This window comes from Corvus brachyrhynchos, unplaced genomic scaffold (assembly GCF_000691975.1).
Source record: "Corvus brachyrhynchos isolate BGI_N302 unplaced genomic scaffold, ASM69197v1 scaffold32, whole genome shotgun sequence".
Taxonomy (NCBI): domain Eukaryota; kingdom Metazoa; phylum Chordata; class Aves; order Passeriformes; family Corvidae; genus Corvus; species Corvus brachyrhynchos.
In genome coordinates, this window is record NW_008237919.1 from 12566388 (window position 1) to 12585322 (window position 18935).

The 18935-nt window shown below is 36.7% G+C and overlaps 1 protein-coding gene across 4 annotated transcripts in view; it reads left to right on the forward strand.

The window, feature by feature from the left end:
* The window catches only part of TRHDE (thyrotropin releasing hormone degrading enzyme), a 252723-nt gene that overhangs the window by 122790 nt on the left and 110998 nt on the right, over positions 1 to 18935 (forward strand). For all 4 annotated transcript variants that reach the window (XM_017733245.1, XM_017733246.1, XM_008632816.2 and 1 more), the window contains 2 exons: positions 6097 to 6210; positions 17351 to 17488. In XM_017733245.1, the coding sequence (XP_017588734.1) occupies positions 6097 to 6210; positions 17351 to 17488 (252 nt within the window). The remainder of the gene's footprint in view (positions 1 to 6096; positions 6211 to 17350; positions 17489 to 18935) is intronic.

Sequence of the window (18935 nt, forward strand, 5' to 3'; positions counted from 1 at the left end):
ATTGTACATATGGATGGTTGTGATTTCTATTGTAACTGGAATCCATATAACATGGAGGTCTGTAAGACACATCCCTACAATACAGAAACTGTGAAGACTCAAAATAGAGATAGAAGAGAAAATGGGTGGCAATGAACAGGTTCCCTCTCTTATCTAGCATTATATTCTGTGTTTGTGTGTCAGGGTATTTGTTGCTGATATGTAGAATAAATATGTTGATAGCAGATTTGTGCTAAGTTTCATGTTCATGTAAAAAAAATATTTTGGCTGAAGTCAGTTTGGTGGTAGTCTTTTTCTTCTGTCACATATACACATCCGTTTTCTTTTTCTTTCCACATCTTTTTGCAATTTGGTATTGACCCTTTTTGTTCACTAATGGTGGATAAGCGTGTCTTTATGTGTGCAGAAACTATTGTGTCAATAAGAAAACTTAAAATAATAAACCCGTATTACAATTTATTTTACGTTTTTCCCATCTTCTTATCTCAAACTAAACACGTTACAAGTGTTAGGAATATTGAATTGAATGCAAGTGTTATTGAAGAAATTTGCTACAGGGGCAGGAAATGCTTTCTTACACTCATAAGAGGCATAATCATAGCCTTCAGGTTAAAATGAATGAAATCCTACTGTGTAATCACCATGGCTTACATCTGTGACTTTACACAGTATTCTTTAAAGGCAATTCAAATTCTTAACACTTTCTGCAAATAAAAAGTACCATGTAAAAGGGAGCCATTGTAATGGCGTTCTGGCAGATGAACATGAAAATAATGTTTGGTTCATATTCGTGTTTCACATTAAATTGGCCGATGAATATGAAGTCCTCAACTAAAACATGAAATTTTTATTTAAAGCTACTGGTAATTTTATCTTGATACTATCATCTGATTTTGCTATAAGCTCTTCACTGTGCAGTACAATAGAGTAGTACATGGTTCTGCTATAAAAATTACAGTGCCTTAGGAATCATGTGTGGAAAAGATACATTAGGTCATCCAGTCCCAGCTCCTGTGAGTATTAGATTTTTCCATGTGGTGTGTTTGTAGTGCCGGGTTCAGTGCTCCCGATTACAGGGTTATATGGCTTCCCTTAAAACCTTTTGATTAAATCTGATAGTAAGTAAGTTTTTCGAAGTGTTCAGCTTAAGTCGTGGTTTTTCTGAAGTCCTTCTGTAGATGCTGAAAAGGCTGGCAGAGAAATTTTCCTATTTTTTACAGCTGCTTGGAAAGTCTCCTTTCTCATGCAAGCTAGCTGTCAACAGTGTAGAGGGTTTTGTAAACCAAGGCTTTATCCCACAGGTGCAAACTTGTTATGCACAGTCTTGTTTTCCACACTGAAGAAAATATTTTGAAATAGGTGTCGTAGCATTCAGCCAATCACTCTGGGAGGCATATGGTCAAGCACCCAATAATGTTATACCACTTTTGCAAATAATGCTATATAAATGAGTCTGTAATTAATTAAATAATCCCATTTTATCCTGAATTCATATCGTGATTTCTCGCCATCCCTACGGACAACAGCGACATCCTTCCATTACTTCCAGTTATTCTTTGCACTGCTTTGATAATTTCCTGTACTTCCAGAGCAACTTATATCTCAGATGTGGGCAATTATCACATCAGTAACTGGCCAAGTTTGTTTATTTGATCTTATAGAAACTAAAGCCTTTTCACATTGTTCTGGGAATTTTAGAGGATCATGAAGAGGGCAAAAACTATAGCTGAATTTATTTTAGGGTAGAAATATGATCATAAGGTGGATTTAAATGACCTTAAAATTGCAGATGAGGAGGTTTACTTGACGTCCATGTAGATATTACTTCCAGTGCTGTTGGCTTAATTAAAAGTAACTTCATCTGTTCCTCTTGCTGCTGTTTCTGTTTCAGTGCCATGCAGATCAGGTCTTTGCTCAGCTGCTTCACTGGATAACTAGACAAGATAGAAAATAGTCAAGTTAAATAACTGTTATTTCTACTTTTTGGATACAGAATAGAGTCACACGGAATATGGATTGTTCACCTGCAAGTAAAGTTTAAAGGGAGAAACACTCAAAAAATATAACCTAAAAAACACTGTCTAGCACCTCCATCACATTGCCTTTATTTAGCTCTTTTTGCTACTTCTATCTTACCATACTCAGAAGCCCCTCAAGGAACTCTAAACAATACTATCTTAGCTGAAAATGTACTGAACCGAGACCAGGTTGGGTCCAGGATCTCTTGCCTCTGCTGTTAGCCTGTGGTGACACATGAATATTCTTCCCCTTGACTCATTTTTCCACATAGAGTGACAGAAATTAATCAAAATCTCTCTGGTGCAAGCAAAGCTAGAGTCCACATCTCAAGTTTTACTTTTTATTTATTGATTTTTTTTTTTTTAAATTTCAGGGAAGGGGAAATGGAACTCTTCTAAAATATGGGGTTTTTAAATTTATTTTAATTTGTTTTTAAGAATTGTGTCATTGTCTGATTTCCCTGACTTTAAACCCATGACTTCAAGATTTATGGAACGTATCTGGGCATGTAGTAAACTGATCTGCATGAGACCCCTGTTACTTAGAGTAACACAGCGATTGCTTTGCTAATGTTGTTTACAAGGTTAGAGAAATCAGATGAATATTAAAAATCCAGATTGTTGCCTTTAGATTTGACTGTTTAAAAATTGTAATTACCAAACCTGCTGTGTATTAATGCTTGAGCACAGTGCTCAGGACAGACAGAAAATGAGAGGCAGCATTGCAAAAGGACAAATTCTGTGGTTGCTAAAATACAGTTAAAAATTGTGTAAGAAAGAATTTTATGTCCAGTTCCTTCACAGCTGACTTTGTCATGCTTGACCTGGTATTTTAGATACATGTCTTAGGAGAGATACGTGAAAATTACTTAGGTAGTTTTGGTTCAGTAATTTTGTAGGGTGCTATTCCTTTGATATTTCAGCTTGAGTGTTTTCTCAGAATATTTTATTTATTTAATTTAAAAAAAAAAAAAAAAAAAGATTGTATGAGTGTTTTGGCATAAATGCCTGTCCTCCAAGCTCCAAACCATGAGCTGGTCAAAACATATGTATTTCTACCAGCTTAATTTGATAGCTTGAAGTAATTACCATAATTTATTAAAATAATTCTGTTAAGGTAGTAATCAGTTTTATATGCATATCATAGATCAGTTCCACCTACAGCCTTTGAAGAAAGAGTCATTTGAATTTATGCATCATGATTTTTTGTGATAGTTTTCCCACCTGAGCACAAAACTTGGTGTGACAGATTGACTTACAGAGGCATGAAAGCAGAAAGAAAATTAAAAACTTTGGAATCAACATTTTTTTAAAATATTCTGTAAAGAAAACATATAGGGAAGAGTGTTCTTTCAGTGTATCTGTAAATTAAATACCTTCTACATGTCAGGTTGAACATAATACCTGAGGGAGATGAGAAATTTATGTGATCAATGCATTTCAAAATGAAGTGATGGTCGTCACTCCAGGCAGATAGAGCTCATAGTCATATACACAAATAAATAAATAATCACTTAAAGAAATTAAATGCTTTACTTACAGTTTTCCTTTCAGACATGTAACACCTGGGAAGATAATAGCACCTTTCTGCTGGAAATTCTGGCTTTCTTACTTGCAGCCTCTGGGTATTGCTCTGTCTCTGACATCCATAACCCTCTCTGATACTGTTCAAAAGTAGTTAAGCAAATTCCCTACATTTTCATACTGATATCACATGCTGTTTTAATGACTTTAAAACGTTTCTTCCGTTAGGTGGATAATTAAACAAATCATTTTAGTTGTATCATTAATAAATGAACCCAGAAAACTCACAAACGAGTAGAAGAAATTCTCTTTTGTGACATCATAAATTGATGTCATTAATTCAAATGACTGGACAAGGTATTATGAACTTCACAACCATTATTTTTTTTAAATCTCTCTGACTAGTCATAGTTCAAAATGACTATTCTACTACTGGTTTTATATTTGTTCAGTAATACTCTTGCAATTCAGGAAATGAACTCTATGCTGTTGTGTTTAGTCATTAAAAGTCATTTAAGCAACCTACTCTAGTATGAATTTAACTTCCGTACTTCTTGGTGTATGAAAGTTATATTCATTTCAATGTTTCAAATTCTGAAAATGCATTAGCTGTGTGAATATATTTCCAGTATTTCTTTGTCTTTTCAGTTAAATGTTCTTAAGATCAGGATTTATGTTTAGTGGCCCTGTAGAGAGTTAATTTATTGATAGCCTTCAATTACATGATGAATACTGAGTGTGCATTAAGTTTAGCTTCACCTGGTGTATGAATATGACTTCTATCAGCCTCAGCTTTTCTCTCTGGATTCTTAAGTTGATTGTCAGTGACATTCATTGCCACGTTTTTCTTCATTGAAATTCTATTTGCTGAACCTTATATGGCCATGTGGTAATAATCTTCCTGCTAGTCTGGTGTTTGCCTGCTAGCCTGTTGCTTGAAGCTCTGGTGTTCACTTCAGTACGGATCCTCGTTGCAGCATTGATCCTTCTGTGGTGTCATTTGCACTCCACGAAGACATGCACAGAAGTGACATCTTTCATTCAGGTCCCAGACAAAGCCTTCAGACAAGCCAGCTGTCATGAAATCAAACTGCTTATGGGCCAACTCCACTTTCATTCATTCCTCACTCTCCTTACAGTTCAGCATCACTTCCTTTGCTCCGAGTCTCTCCCTCTGGAATACTTAATTGCTGCTCCCTCTCTGTGTATTTTTAGAGCTTGCTTACACGTGAAAGCTCAAAATTATCTCTGTTGATTATGAATTTAAGTTTTATAAATATGAAGAGAAAACTGGCAGATAATTTTACTTGAAGTTTTGATATTTGTTTGGCAGAAGAGAGGCTACAGAGAGTGTGAAATATGTTTTCATAATACTATGTTTCTGTTTTTACCACTTGTGTAACATTATTTGGGTTGCACATTACAATCATGTAAATCATTTAAATAATCATTTGAACAGGGTCATCCATCATCAGACAAATATATGACATCTGATTCCCTGTGAATTCTTGTCCTCATCCATCTTCCAGTGATCATCCTTGCTCTGTGTAAAATCCCTCTGACACCTTCATGTCCTGTACTGTGAGATTTGTCTGTTGAGGTCTTAGTGAGCAGAGTATGTAATTGTCGTGTTCTTGCCTTCAGCTCAGCTCAGACCCTTCTCCTCTTTTCAGTTGATGATCATTATGTACTTATGGAATTTATGGAGTTTAGTTATCCTTGAGATTTCTGTCCTCCTTGCTAAATTACATTGAAGTCAGTGGGGATGTTGAAGAACCACCATGAGGAAATGGGAGAGACAGGCAGCTCAAGTAGGGTTGCCTTGTATATACACAGGTGGGCTGAGCCGTTTCAGAAACCTCTGCTTCTGGTTGCTGTTTGGGAAGGCTGCAGATGTCCTATAAGTTGTGTATGAAATTTCCTAGGCCTTCGTGAGTATCTCACATACCCTAGTATGTTCTCTAACTGGCGTTAACTACCTGCTTTTAGGCATCTGAGTCCTACCCACAGAGAGATGGCATTGTTTAAAGCTGGTTTCCCTGGGAAACCTGCCAAGGAGAGGAGCATCAGCAGTATTGTAAAGCTTATTGGGCAGACAGTGAGGAGAAAGAAATGCTAAAATTTAGGTCTGGGGTGGAGAATGCGTTCCCATTTTCACATGTATGCTTTTCAATATTCACGCTATATAATGAAGTTTCCATGTAATGGATCAGATTACTTGAGTTAGAAGCCTTTTTCTGTCCAGTGTCTCTGTTAGTCTCTTAAACCTAGGTGAGCATCTATTTCAGAGAACTGAAGTTGACACTGAATACTGTCCTCAATGCTTTTTTTCCCCTGCTTGTTCTTTTCTAATTTTTTACTTCATTAACTTGTGCATCCTGTAACATTGAATTAATTAGAACAAGAAAAATACAGTTAGTGAGTTTCAGTGGGTGGTAAGTACTACTGTTTTTATTAATACGTGTAGAGAATGTGTTTGTCTAAATGAAATATGTGCAAGCATGGTTTCCTAAAGGTTGTTAAAGTTGTTCATTTGAACTTTTTGGTGTTGCAGTGGTTTGGTGACCTTGTGACTCCAGTTTGGTGGGAGGATGTGTGGTTGAAAGAAGGTTTTGCTCACTATTTTGAATTTGTTGGGACAGACTACCTCTACCCAGGATGGAACATGGTAAGTCAGTTCTGTTTTGTTATGTGGAGACTCCACAGAGAAGTTGCTCTGCTGTTAGACTCCTGCTTCTGTTATAGACAGGGACTGCTGAAAAATACCAAATGATGCATGCAAGTATCAGATGTTGAATGAAGCAAAATCACTAGGTGTGAAATAATTTGACAGCATTCCAAAAGTGTAATCTGCAATCTATTGCAGAAGAAATAATGTCATGTCTATCATAAACCAGCATTAAAATAGCTATTGTCTCTCTGCTCAGAAATATTTTGGATTAAAGCAGTTATGATTTAACATGGACTGTTTTTTAAAACATTGAGAATATTGAATTTTATCCACAAGATAAATTGGAAAGAACTGTTTGGCTAAAGCATTCTATAAAACTGAGTGTATTTTTTTCTTACAGTATTCTGTTCTCCTCTCCCTAAATATATTCTTTTTATCTTCCTGGTATTGTTTGGGTATCTAGAGTAAATGCTAAATTAAATGGGTTGCATGAATTGAGAATCTAGGTTTTGGTATCGTTTCTAGCCGTACACAGTTGGACATACTTTTCCAACCAGTGTGCAAATACTGGAGCCCTCTGAGGGAGCTGGGAATTCCAAGCTGGGACATTATTCTGGAGTTCTTCTGTTATATCACGTTGTACCTAGTTAGTTTATATGAAGTGCTGTAGTCCAGCTATATTGTATTTATAAGAAAAATAAGAGAGATGAGACCTCAGTACAAGGAAATCAGGTATGACACTATGTTTAAGGTTCCTATAGAGATTTTGTCCATTGGAGGCATGTTTATGTTTGCTAACCTTGCGTGTTCACACATTTAATTACATGGCAGAATATTTATTATAGATCGCTATTGCCTGACAGATTTTTTGGGGCTTGGATGTTTTGCTTAAACTCTTAAAAACTGACTTCTGAATTTTTTTCCCCATTTCTGTGTGCTTTCTTGAATATACTTATTCCATTAACTTTCGTGTGCCATAAAATGAAGATGCTATAATTATGAGTTAAAGCTAATTAAAAAAAAATTCTTGTATACAGGTTAGTCTTGAGTTACTTATGCTTCTTGTGAAATTTGGATTCTTTGTAGTATTTTAAATTTTTCTTTCAGGTGTCAATTTTGGTTTATAATTGCATTATGCAAAGGAAAACAAGTCTTTATCTGAACTGACAACTGTCTTGCATAGGTAGGCTTGTGGGTTTACCTGGCTTTGGCTATATTAAAACTCATTCTATTAATCTTTATGAAGAACACAACCTGAATTACAATGTAAGGGTTCTAATTATGAATGCAATGAAATCTGGCAGGCCTTTGTGATTTTAGCATAGCAAAGTGTCATAGATGACAACATTTATACACTGAATTTTATCTTCAAATTATCAGTCATTTGTTCTTCACATAATCAGTCTAACAAATTCGGAATAACTTTGCTTTAGAAGTCATTTGGAATATAGTATATTTGCTTGAAATTTCTGTGGAATGAATATAATGTTCACTGTTATGCAAATAACATGCCCATGATGTGAAATCTTGGCATCTTAGCAGAATACAAGCAAGAAGAGTGGATTGAACAAAGGATGGCAGTTAAACTGGGAAATCAGAAATGTGCTGCATAAATTAGAATTAACTGCAGTAATATTGCTGATATTGCTGTGCCTGAAAAAGTATTAATCTGTCAAGTTTTTCCTTAAATTAAAAAGAAGGGAGGCATAAACTGTTCATAAGGCTTTGGATATCTTTGGCTTTTGATATAAAAATGATTGTACTGACATATTTAAATGATGAGAAAATGAGATGAAACTCATAATGAGTTAAACATGCTTCATTCTTTTGCAGACTAGAGTAGGAATCAATACTGTCATGCTTCACATGTTTATTACAGAGATTGTAGGAAGAGGAAGCAAAAGTTAGAGTTACTGATATTTGGCTTCCTGGAAATACTGTTATTGTTATAAAGTGCATTTGCTGTTTGAACATATTGACTGACACTTGTAAACTTGAAAAAATTAAAGTGATCATGTATGAAAAGAGAAACATTTCCAAACAACTAACTGTTTTTCAGAAGACAAGGATGAAGTACAAGTTGCAAAAACGAGAACTACAAACCTTATTTTTTGTCATGATGGCCAAGCAGTACAATATTCCAGAATTCTGGTTGGTGTTTTGTCAGCAGTAATTCATACCTTTGAAATACAAATAAAAAAATGTATGGTGTATGTTACCACAGCTCTTTGTGTCAGGAAAATAGAGTAATAGACCAAAATCCTCTTTATTTTTAAAGAATTGGGAAAGTTGGGTAGCTAAGTTTTTTCTCACATAGTTCTGAAATATTAACATTGGAAGTTTGCTCAAGAAGCCCATGGATTAAAATGTCAAATTCAGCTTATTTTCAGCTTACTAAAGTATTTTTTTGTCACGTTCTTTTTTGGATAAATGTAGAAACAGAAGACTGGTAGTCCATTTCAGAAAAAGGACATTTGTTTAGAAATGCAACTTGGGCAATATGTATAAATTTGAAAAAATTGAATCTATCTACAGCTTCCTCTCTAAGTTGTTGGATCTTTATAGGCTACAGGCACATAAGCTTTCACCATTAAGGCTTATAAACCCCTAAAGTCTTGATACTACGGGTCTGAAGGTGCTTCTTTTTTAGCAGAGCTGAACATTTTTCAGCGTCCATCTTATGTGGCATTCACAGCCTTGCTATGGCTGAACCTGAGACTCTTGAGAGGAGCTGTCAAGCGTGTTCACACCATTATTACTTAAACCAACAGCACCAAGTTCTGTACAAAATAGAGATCCATGGTTTTTTGTCTGAAATCCATTTCTTGGCTTTCCCTTCTTCTCCAGGTTCTTTAGCTTGCTTAAATATTTCTTCCCCCTGCCATTTTTAATTTTATCAGGTTTTCTTCAATTGTCTTGTAGACTCTTTTACAACAGGAAAGATGAATGGATAACAGTGATAACTGCCATGGAGCTGCAATACTTTATTGACTATTCCAACAGGTCTGGAATTTCTTGTGTTTTCCAGAAGGCATTTACTGCCATACTTCATCTTGCTTGCATAATCTTAATGAAAAAGGAAATCCAGTCCTTATTAAACCCTTGCTATCCTTATGTCCTGCATTCTCTGGCTGAGTTCACTTGGTCTGTTCAGCCTGGAGAAGAGGAGAGGGGAGACCTCATGGCAGTCTACAACTTCCTCGTGAGGGGAAGCAGAAGGTCAGGCACCAATCTCTTCTCTGTGATGCCCAGTGACAGAACCCGAGTGAATGGCCTGAAGCTGTGTCAGGGGAGGTTTAGATTGGATATCAGGAAAAGGTTCTTCACCCAGAGGGTGGTTGGGCACTGGAACAGGCTCCCCACAGAAGCGGTCACAGCACCAAGCCTGACTTCAAGAAGTGTTTAGACAATGCTCTTGGGCACATGGCGTGACTCTTGGGAATGGTCCTGTGCAGGGCCGGGAATTGGACTTGATGATCCTTGTGGGTGTGTTCCAATTCAGTTAATTCTGTGATTAAAATTTTGGGTGAAGAACAGAATGAAGAGGCATTCTGATGGAGGTGTTTGTTATCCATTGCAGTTAATGTAAAATACATCAAAACTTTTCCAAGGAAGGGAATGACATTTCGCTGGTTTTAAAACAGGTTGCCATCAAAAAGCAACCGCAGCTGGATGTGAGTTTTTGGGCTGTAAGGTCTTATGACCAATACAAGGTAATCTCACCTCCGTGGAAGGGGCCTTTGCTGGTTTTAGGATCAGACAAAAGAGAAAATTACAGCAGAAACCTCCATGCTGGTAATTTCCACTTCAGAGCTCTGTCTTTTCTCATCTACCCTGCTCACCTTCCTCCTTTCAGAAGCCTGTTTGCAGCTATATATTCCATCTTCCTCTTGGCTTGTTTCTCTCATTATTCTGAAGTCCTTTGCATGTGGCTTTGTAGAGGAAGGAATTCAGCTGAGGCTTGCAGATCCAGGAATTTATTGACTGATCTTTTCCCTCCATATTTTCTAGTAGAAGGAACCATCATGTTTGTCCTTGAATGTCTCTGGTACTGGGGTAGAAGCAGGAATTACTGGCATGTAATTTGCCCTTACATCCATCAAATGAGCATTAAATACTTTAGCAGTCAGTACCTGGCTTGATGCTGAGAAAGCATTTCACAGAGCCCAGCTGCCTTCTCTGTTTTCTTTATTATATAAAAGTTAGCTTCACTGACAACTTTATTGGCTGAGTCAAGGTGTAGCACATCCGCAGTAGCTTTGAATCCTATGTCTTCTTAAGCCATTAATGTCCTGGGATAAGATTTCTCACTTTCTTGTTTGCATACTGCTTTTATAATTAAGGACGGTCATATCTGCCGGAATTTTTCTTAGTACTAAATTAAAAACTTTGTACCTATATAGGAGGGTGTATTTCCTCCTTCCTTAAGTGAGCTGTGCTTCCTTTACACTGTTAGGTTCCTCAGTCTGGACAATCCTGCCATTACTACAGAGAGTTGAAAATAATAATGAGGTTGCATATCATGGTGTCTGTATCCTAAGAAATAGATAAATGATCTTAGTTGCCTGTCTTTCTCATTGAGTTGGTTGAAATAATGAGTGAATTCAGCCATTAGACACGTGCATATCTTTAATGTGCTTTGACTCACATGCCTCCTAATGCGTTTGCCTCCATCTGTAAATATTTCTACGGCATTGTTTAGCTCATAGAAAACCCAGAAAATCATTATAACTTTTGAAGTAGACTTAGGATATGGACTTTTTTGATTTATTTCATTATTATTTTGGAATTTCAGACCTGAGCTATAGCCTGCTTGATCCTTCTAACCCAACATAAATATCATGCTGGCTCAGCATTCAGGGAGATTCAGCCTCTCGTTTTTTAAAACTACTTTCATCTTTTCTTTTTTGGTTAAAGGCTCCCCGTGCTGGTGAAAAGTAAGCCTTTAATTAATACCACATGGAGTGTTTTTCCTCCAGTAACTGCTCAGTGAAGTCAGTCTTTGTATGATTTTTTTGTTTTAACTCGACTATGGGGGAAGCTTTCAGTGTAAAATTAACTAGAATCTCATGTATAATTGACTTTGGCAGGAAAAAAAGAGATTGTAAAGGTAAGGTGCAAGATCTTCTGTTTTATAATAACTACCCCTTTTTAAGTATACCAGTTAAGAAATCCTTATACTAAATTTTGCTTATAACTAAAAAAAAATTTCCGTTTCCACATTTTCTTCCTGAAGACAGATTTGCATTTTTTTTTATGCTCTGGCAAAGTAGATTAATATAGGGAATTCTTTAAGTAGTTAAGTCTTAACAGTTAGAGATCAGACATAAGTGAATATCAACATTTAGATGAAATATTTATTCAAGAGATTAAGTACAGGTTTGGAGAATGTCAGTGTCTCTTCTAGCTTCGTGTCATTTTCTGCTCATCTTTAGACAGCAGTTTAAATGACATTATGATGAGAGCTTTAGAGTCATGTGAGTTCAAACCTTCTGAGTTCAGGGTTTAGATGAAGCTTTAGTTTCAGAAAAAAGCTTTACTCAGCTGGCTGAATTTCAAATAATTTTGAATTAGTAGACACTTTGTCTTAAATAAAGATGAGAGAGAAATTTTACAGCAACTTTTGCTTGCCTCAAGGCAAGGGCTCATTACAGGGTTGCCCTGTTGAAACAAGATTATGCATTTCATCAGGAAGTGTGGTTGATATGGGAAATTCAGTGGAAAAGTTTAGTTGTATATTTGAGGGCATTATTAACTGAAGGACCACTTCTCAAATTTTCAGCAATCCTGAATGTGTTACCACTTTATTTTAAAGTTGTGGCAGTGTGCATTTGCTTGGAGCACAAACTGGTAAGTAATTTTTGGTGTGTCTGCAAAACATCTTTGGTTCCTTCAGGACTTAGCTTGCTGAAACTCATCACTTTCAGGTTGAAGCGCAGTTGAGGTGTGCAGTACCTGAAAAGTATTTTCATGGATGGTGACCTCTGACGGTTGTTGCTGGAAGCTGACTCAGTATACCAACTACATCTTAAAGCCACTTTTCATTTACTGTTTCTTGAATTGAGGTGATTTTCCTTTACAGATTTCCTCCATGGTGTTTGTATTAGAGGATAAGCTTCATACTTTGTTGCCTAATGTTTTAAAATGCTCTGAAGAGAAGTGTGTAAGGAAACTGCTCTGTTCATCTGTTTGCTTAATGACTCTATTTCAGTGAAGGCAACTACATACATGGTGGTAAAACATGATCTTGGAGAGTGAAATTGGCCTTTTTTTTGTGAAGTACTAGTGGTCAGTATGTGTTGTTTCCTTTTTTAATGCTCCCTTTTTTGTACTGCATCCTCTAATTCTGTAGGAATACATTTGGCATCATGCCTCTGGTGTACAACCGAATCAAAGCTCTATCTGATAAACAGAGTGGAGAGAGGAAACAGAAGTAGCTGGCAGAATTGCTTGAGAACTCTAAACCAGCAATCCATCTGCTTGGCAAAGTAAGCAGGTGGTCATGATGGAAAAGAAAATACATATCCAATTCTCCTTCCCAATACTCAAAGCTGCTGGTCTTCCTTAACTATGAACTCCTAGGACATCTACCCTGTTTTGTAACAACAAAAGTTGTCAGTCAGTGTGAAAATTTCTCAATAAATTTTGCAAGATCTTTGACAGAAAATGCAGAAAAGAGGGTTATGAAGGTAGGTATGGAGCTGTGACGTTCACAGCTGATCAATGTAGACTCTGTTGCAGGTCTCCTTCAGCGAACTGTACACATAATTGAAGCACACATCAGAGATGTAAATTAAAAAAAAAGCAGTCTGTAAATTGCTCAAGGTATTTACAAAAGATTACTATTGGAAAGTGAGAAAGAAACATTGCTTTCATTTGCAAGTTCTCAGGAGACTTCCTGTGCTATGACGACTTGGGATTTATAAGCACATAGACAGAAAGAACTTGCTTTTGGATCTTATCTGGCCTTCATGTGTGTTACCAAACCTTAGATTTCCTCATAGATTATATTACTCTGTTTTTTTAAGCTTCACCCTGTAATATAGTTTATTAGAACTCATCTGCTGGTGTTCTTTGATTGCTTTCAAAATTTGCCCCTATATCTTTTTCCCTAGGGTGCACTTTCCTTATAAACCCAAATATTGTGTCTTGCAAGTGGTTGTTCTCTCAGGCATGAAAGATAACTTTTCTTCTTTGTATTCTTGATGGCTAGTAAAGCTCTTGTGGAGAAGATATTTTCAGAAAATTTGTCAGGAAAGTCATTTGCAGATTTGCACACCAATGTTAAGCTTTATTCGTGTAGATTTTGCAGTCCATAAAGTGTTCAAATGGCTGTCCCAGAACAAAGACAATGCCTTTAATACTGAGGCCTTTGATCTCTTTAGCGTACTAATTATCAGTTTGGGCTTTCATTATGCTGTTTCTTTAATTCCTTTTTCTTTTCATTTTAGTTCTTTTCCCTGGTATTTCATATTAATTTTTAGAAATTATTTTTATGTGACTAAGTTTAAGTATTACATTACTGTCATACTAACTACAACCTTACATTATACCTCAATATGATATTCTGAAATCACCAGCAGCAACCCCTGTCCATTACATCATTGTTATCCTGTTATGCACAATAAATGTACCTTTCTTGAAGGTAAATGTTTCTTGAAGGTGCAGGCTTTTTTGACAAAAATGTTATTTCACAATTGGTTTTTTTCCATTTAGAGGTAGACTAGTTGAATGGTGGGCACCCTGTTGGAGATTTATGCATGAAGAGTGACCACTATGATTTTTCCCCAAGATCAAGGTGAATTTGAATGTTGGCTAAAGAGGAGAGAGCACAGAAAAAGGACGAGTCTGTCAGGAAAATCTTGTGCAAAGGCAGAGAAGGTCTTACTGGTGAGGATTGAAAGAAATCGTTCCTATGAAGAGACAAATAGTTGAATCTAGTGACTACAGATGTTTGGGAATAATCAGAAAATGTAGATATTTTAAAGACATGTTCATCTGATAACAGCACTTCAGTTCCTGCACCTGGAAGCATTCTAAAGAATAAGAAAGAGAGCAACCAGAAATAATTTTCATGTATTTTCTTTTCAACATGGGTCTGGTGTCCCAGACTTGGACTATGCACAGTTCAAGGAAAGCTCTGAGGAGAAGAGATGAAGAGTTGGGATTCCAAGTGCACAATAGGCAGATAGGGAGTAGAGGAGCTTCCTCTTTGTCTTTAAAGGGAGGCACAAATTTTGTGTGGAAGCAGCTCTGTCCTTATTTCAAACTCAGCTTGTGCTGCTGCAATACTGTTCCTGCTCAGAGCCCTGGCCCTGTGTTAGCACTGCATGGTGTTGCACTTGCATGCAGCTAATGACACTTTCCAAGCAAGGCTGCACAACTCACCTGAAGCCCTCTTTTCCTCACAGGTGGATCACAGTCTTTGGCCTTTTTCTTGCAGTTGAGCTCCCTCAGGGAAGGGTTATCTTGAACAGCATTTTGTCATTGTTTCAGTGTGTAGCTGCAAACCTGTCACCTATCATGTTGCCAGCTTGCTGGTCTCATTAAACACATTCCAAGATTGATTTCCTTTACAGTTTCTGTCCTGGGTGTTTCTTTACTCGTGTAGGTGCCAGTTAAAACAGATCAATTCCACTGTATGCATAGGCTAAAATAACTAGGGAATAGAAAGCCCTTCTTCTATCAGTATAAGCAGTTTGGTCAGACATGTTGACCTTTTCCCCTAAATGTGATATTAGGACTTCAAGAGCTGAGGTAGTGTTTCTTCAACATAATTAAGGCAGTTTTAGTTTCTTTCTGCACTTCTGCTTCTTGTTGCCTTTTCAAGCTGCAGGCCCCTTGTCAGCCAGCACTCTAGCTGTGCCTCCCTTGAGTTATATTTGAGTCTTCTTTTCCAGTCTGCTCTCAGGGGCTTTATACTAAAGGGAAAAGCTGGGAATGTTACAGAAATCCTTTTAGTTCAATAAATTTAGCTTTATAGGTCAAAATCCTGCTTAATTCTCACTAAAATGTAGGTTTGCATTTTTGGAGGCATACTAACTATTCCATTTGTATCCCAGTGTGACAGTCTGCCGTAAATCTCAAGGAAGACTTTTTACCTATGGTAACTTGAATGAACGATCATGAATCTAAAATTCTCCTTTTCAGTCCTTCAGGACATAATCAAAGAAACAAACAGAAAACCAAAATGTAGCCTGTTCTTTTTATATGTTTCGTAGTTTTCTTCTTACAGCTTCACTTTATGTTTGCCATGTGCTGATTTTCTTGTTTCCAGTCCTGTATTTTAAGGTGTTAATTTGTGATTATCCAGGGTCCTTTTAATGAGTTAATTCAACAGTAACAATCCACTGACACAACTTTTCTACTTGTGAGATCCAAACTTAAATTTGGAGACGGGTCCATATTTCTGTGTGTTCATACCTGTTTGTGTGACATACCATACATTTGATGGAACTGGGGCTTTGTTACGGACTGATAGAGAATTTGAGTGAAGTGTAAACAAAATATCTACAATTCTTTATACCTCAGCAGTTTTCCCCTGAGTAGGACTGTCTTTATAATTGTTTCCCTATACCTTTTTTTCCCGTTAATAAAAGGATAGTTACTAATGGCTTATGCCTGAGAAAATTTGAAAATTAACAATGATAGGAAGAAGACATTACTTTTCGTTTTACAAACCCTTCCTCATGCAGCCAGATGAGAACACTAAGAGTGTGTAGGCACTTTGCTTTCCTGCATCCTGTGTTTTTAATTGCCTGGATATACAGTCAGCTCAAGGTACGTTTCTTGTGCTCTAATGAATTTTAACGTAAAGGTTTATTTCCAGGTAGATCACCATTGGAAGGGCTTTTCAGGTCTCTTACAAAAATAATTTAAAGTAACACATTGATACCAAAACCTTTCCACCCAAGAAATTCAACATAGACTTTTTAATGTAATTGTGTGTGTATTTTACCTGAGGACATCAAGGTGGCTTTTGAAAAAAATGCATAATTCCCTAGAATTTCTTTATATCATGGCAGTAGGTTGACATTGATTCAGGAATTGTTATAATTTAGATAAAGTTTGAGATGCCATTTCAGGGTGAAAAAGCTTATTTAAGTCTTATGTAATTTTTAATTCACTCTTTGCATTTATTTGTGACTTGAAAAAAAACAAGTAAATAAAGCTCTTCTTTCCTGACACAGTGTTTTGGATAAAAGACATCTACATGAATGCATGCAGGAGTTTTAAGGGCATGTCATTTCTCAGGTGAAAAAGCCTCGTTTAGTTGTACTGTGCAAATGAGTGTAGCACAATGCATAGAGTATACATGAAAATTTCACTAATGTTGCTGCCACGGTAAATAGGCTGCAGTTTTGAAATACCTCTGCCATCCGTATTTATAGACGGTTTTGAAACAAATGCAGATGTTGGATGTTATTTGGGTTTGTACCTGCCTCTGATGTAGCTGTGGCTTTGAGTATGTAATTTAACTACATGCAGCTCTTTTCCCACTTGTAAAGAGAGATGATAGTGGTTTCCTTTAGAAGGAAATTACAAAGTTTGTAGAAGACTCAAGCTCTTGCGGAGAAAGGATTTCTATACTAGAATTATGAAAGACAGTGCAAGCATCTGCTGTGATGCTGCTGTGAGCTCTCTTCATTGTCCTGTCCCACGTTGATCTACTATGTGAACTTGTCACTAAGAGCCAAGTGACTTAAACTTCACTAAATAAAGCAGTAGTAATTGTATTTACCCATCTTTGTCAAAAGTCTTTGTACCTGCATATGCAATGAGCTCGAGGACTTGTAGCATCTATTTTTGTGATTGAGGACTTTGCCATTTTGCCGCTCTCCCCACCCCTTATGTGTATGAGTAGTCAGAATTCTAGTCTGCACATATGGATGCATTTTGATTCATTTAATGCTCTTTAATTTCAGTCAAGTTCCATTGCACCAAAGATTTCATGTCTGAGTCCATTCCATATAGCTGTTGAAGATTGTAGGAGGTCATGGTGGTTTACACTCAAAGCAGAAGGTCTGATTTTAGTCAACTGTAATAGTAGTCTACTGCCTCTGATAACTGTGCATCATTTCTATATTGCTGTAAATGTGTATTTTTCTGTGATACGACTGCATATGCTGTATTTCAGGAAAAGCAGAGATTTCTGACAGATGTCCTGCATGAAGTGATGTTGCTGGATGGGTTGGCCAGTTCACATCCAGTATCCCAGGAGGTGCAGCAAGCCTCAGACATTGACAGGGTGTTTGACTGGATTGCCTATAAAAAGGTGAGACTAACTAAGCTTATCTATATGATACAGATATGTCAGTAGCTATAAGAAGATCATGTTCTGTCTGTAAAAGAAATATCATTGTAAAACTACATATGGGAAACTTATCTGTGTGGAATGTATTTGGAATATTCTAAAGTGATTATAGCCAATTACATTCAACATATCAAGTGTTAGTAAATGTTATAAATAAACTTGAGAGGCTGTCAGAATTCAGTAAGATGATTTAGGGCTTTCTATTACTATTTCTTTTGTGACAGTGTTTGAGCTGAGTTAGATGCTTTAAGAAGCAGAATGATGTATGGTTTTTGTCCTATTGAAACTCTCTAGAAAACTTATCAAGGGCTAAAGTTAAATGTAAAGTTTTTTTCTATGCATGAGAGTTTTTCTGTCAGCTAGTGAAAACTCTGAAGTCATTGCTGAACAGTGAGAGTGGAGAAACTGCCTTCTGGGGTGGTGAAGGAATATGTATTAAATTCAAGCAACTTTAGATTGTATTTCAATGATTCGAAAGTCTTTTGGCCAGTTTCTGGATTCAACAGCTTCTGTTCAGGAGTGAGAGGGTTGCCATGCCCAGTGGATACAGCAGCATCTCTCCACTCAGCTGTTCTGGTGGCCAGTTCTCCTGAGTCTCAGGTGACACTGGATGGGTGCCTATCAGGGCATCATCCTGTAAATTTTGAGCCCAGGACCAGATCTAGCAAACTACTTTAAGGAATGGCAATGGAAGAATTTACTTACACACCTTCATAGGTGAGGAGATTAAAATAATCATTCTTTCACCTATGAAGTCTTTGTTTTCCTGACTGATAATTTGTCTGTCTGCTATTCTCTGTAGTTGTTCATCCTTTTAAGATACAAGCATTGTCTAATAGGAAGAAACTTTCCTCACTTGACTTTTTAGCTGTTCTTTTCACTGTTTCGGTACCTTCCTCCAAACACCTGACACTCTTCTGAGGATTAATTAGAGCAAATTTTAATATATCTTACATCTTATATTGTTTCTTTCCTACAAAACCTTGTATGCATGGATGCATGCATTGCTTACACAGAAAATCAGCTGTGGAAATAAGCTTATTTATTAGATATTCAGAATATTTGCCTATTCCTCTAGCTCTCTAGTGTCTGCCAATATAAATACTGTGGTGAATAGTATGTAAATAAAATCCAAACTGTAAAATTACACTAAAGACTTTCACCTGGTCAGGTGTGTGCTCAAATATTTTCAGGTGCCTCATAGCCCTTGATACACAATGAGTCCTGCTGGAGGGAAATTGTTAACTGGTGTTTCTGGGATGACTTTCTGGTTGTCTGTTGAGTGACCTTTTAAATTGCTGTAAAATATTAAGCTATCAGGAATTTTTTTCTGTTGACTGTACTAAACTTTGGGTCAAGACCATCAGTGAGGACTTCTCTACTGTCTTAAAATATTTCAAAACAGTAT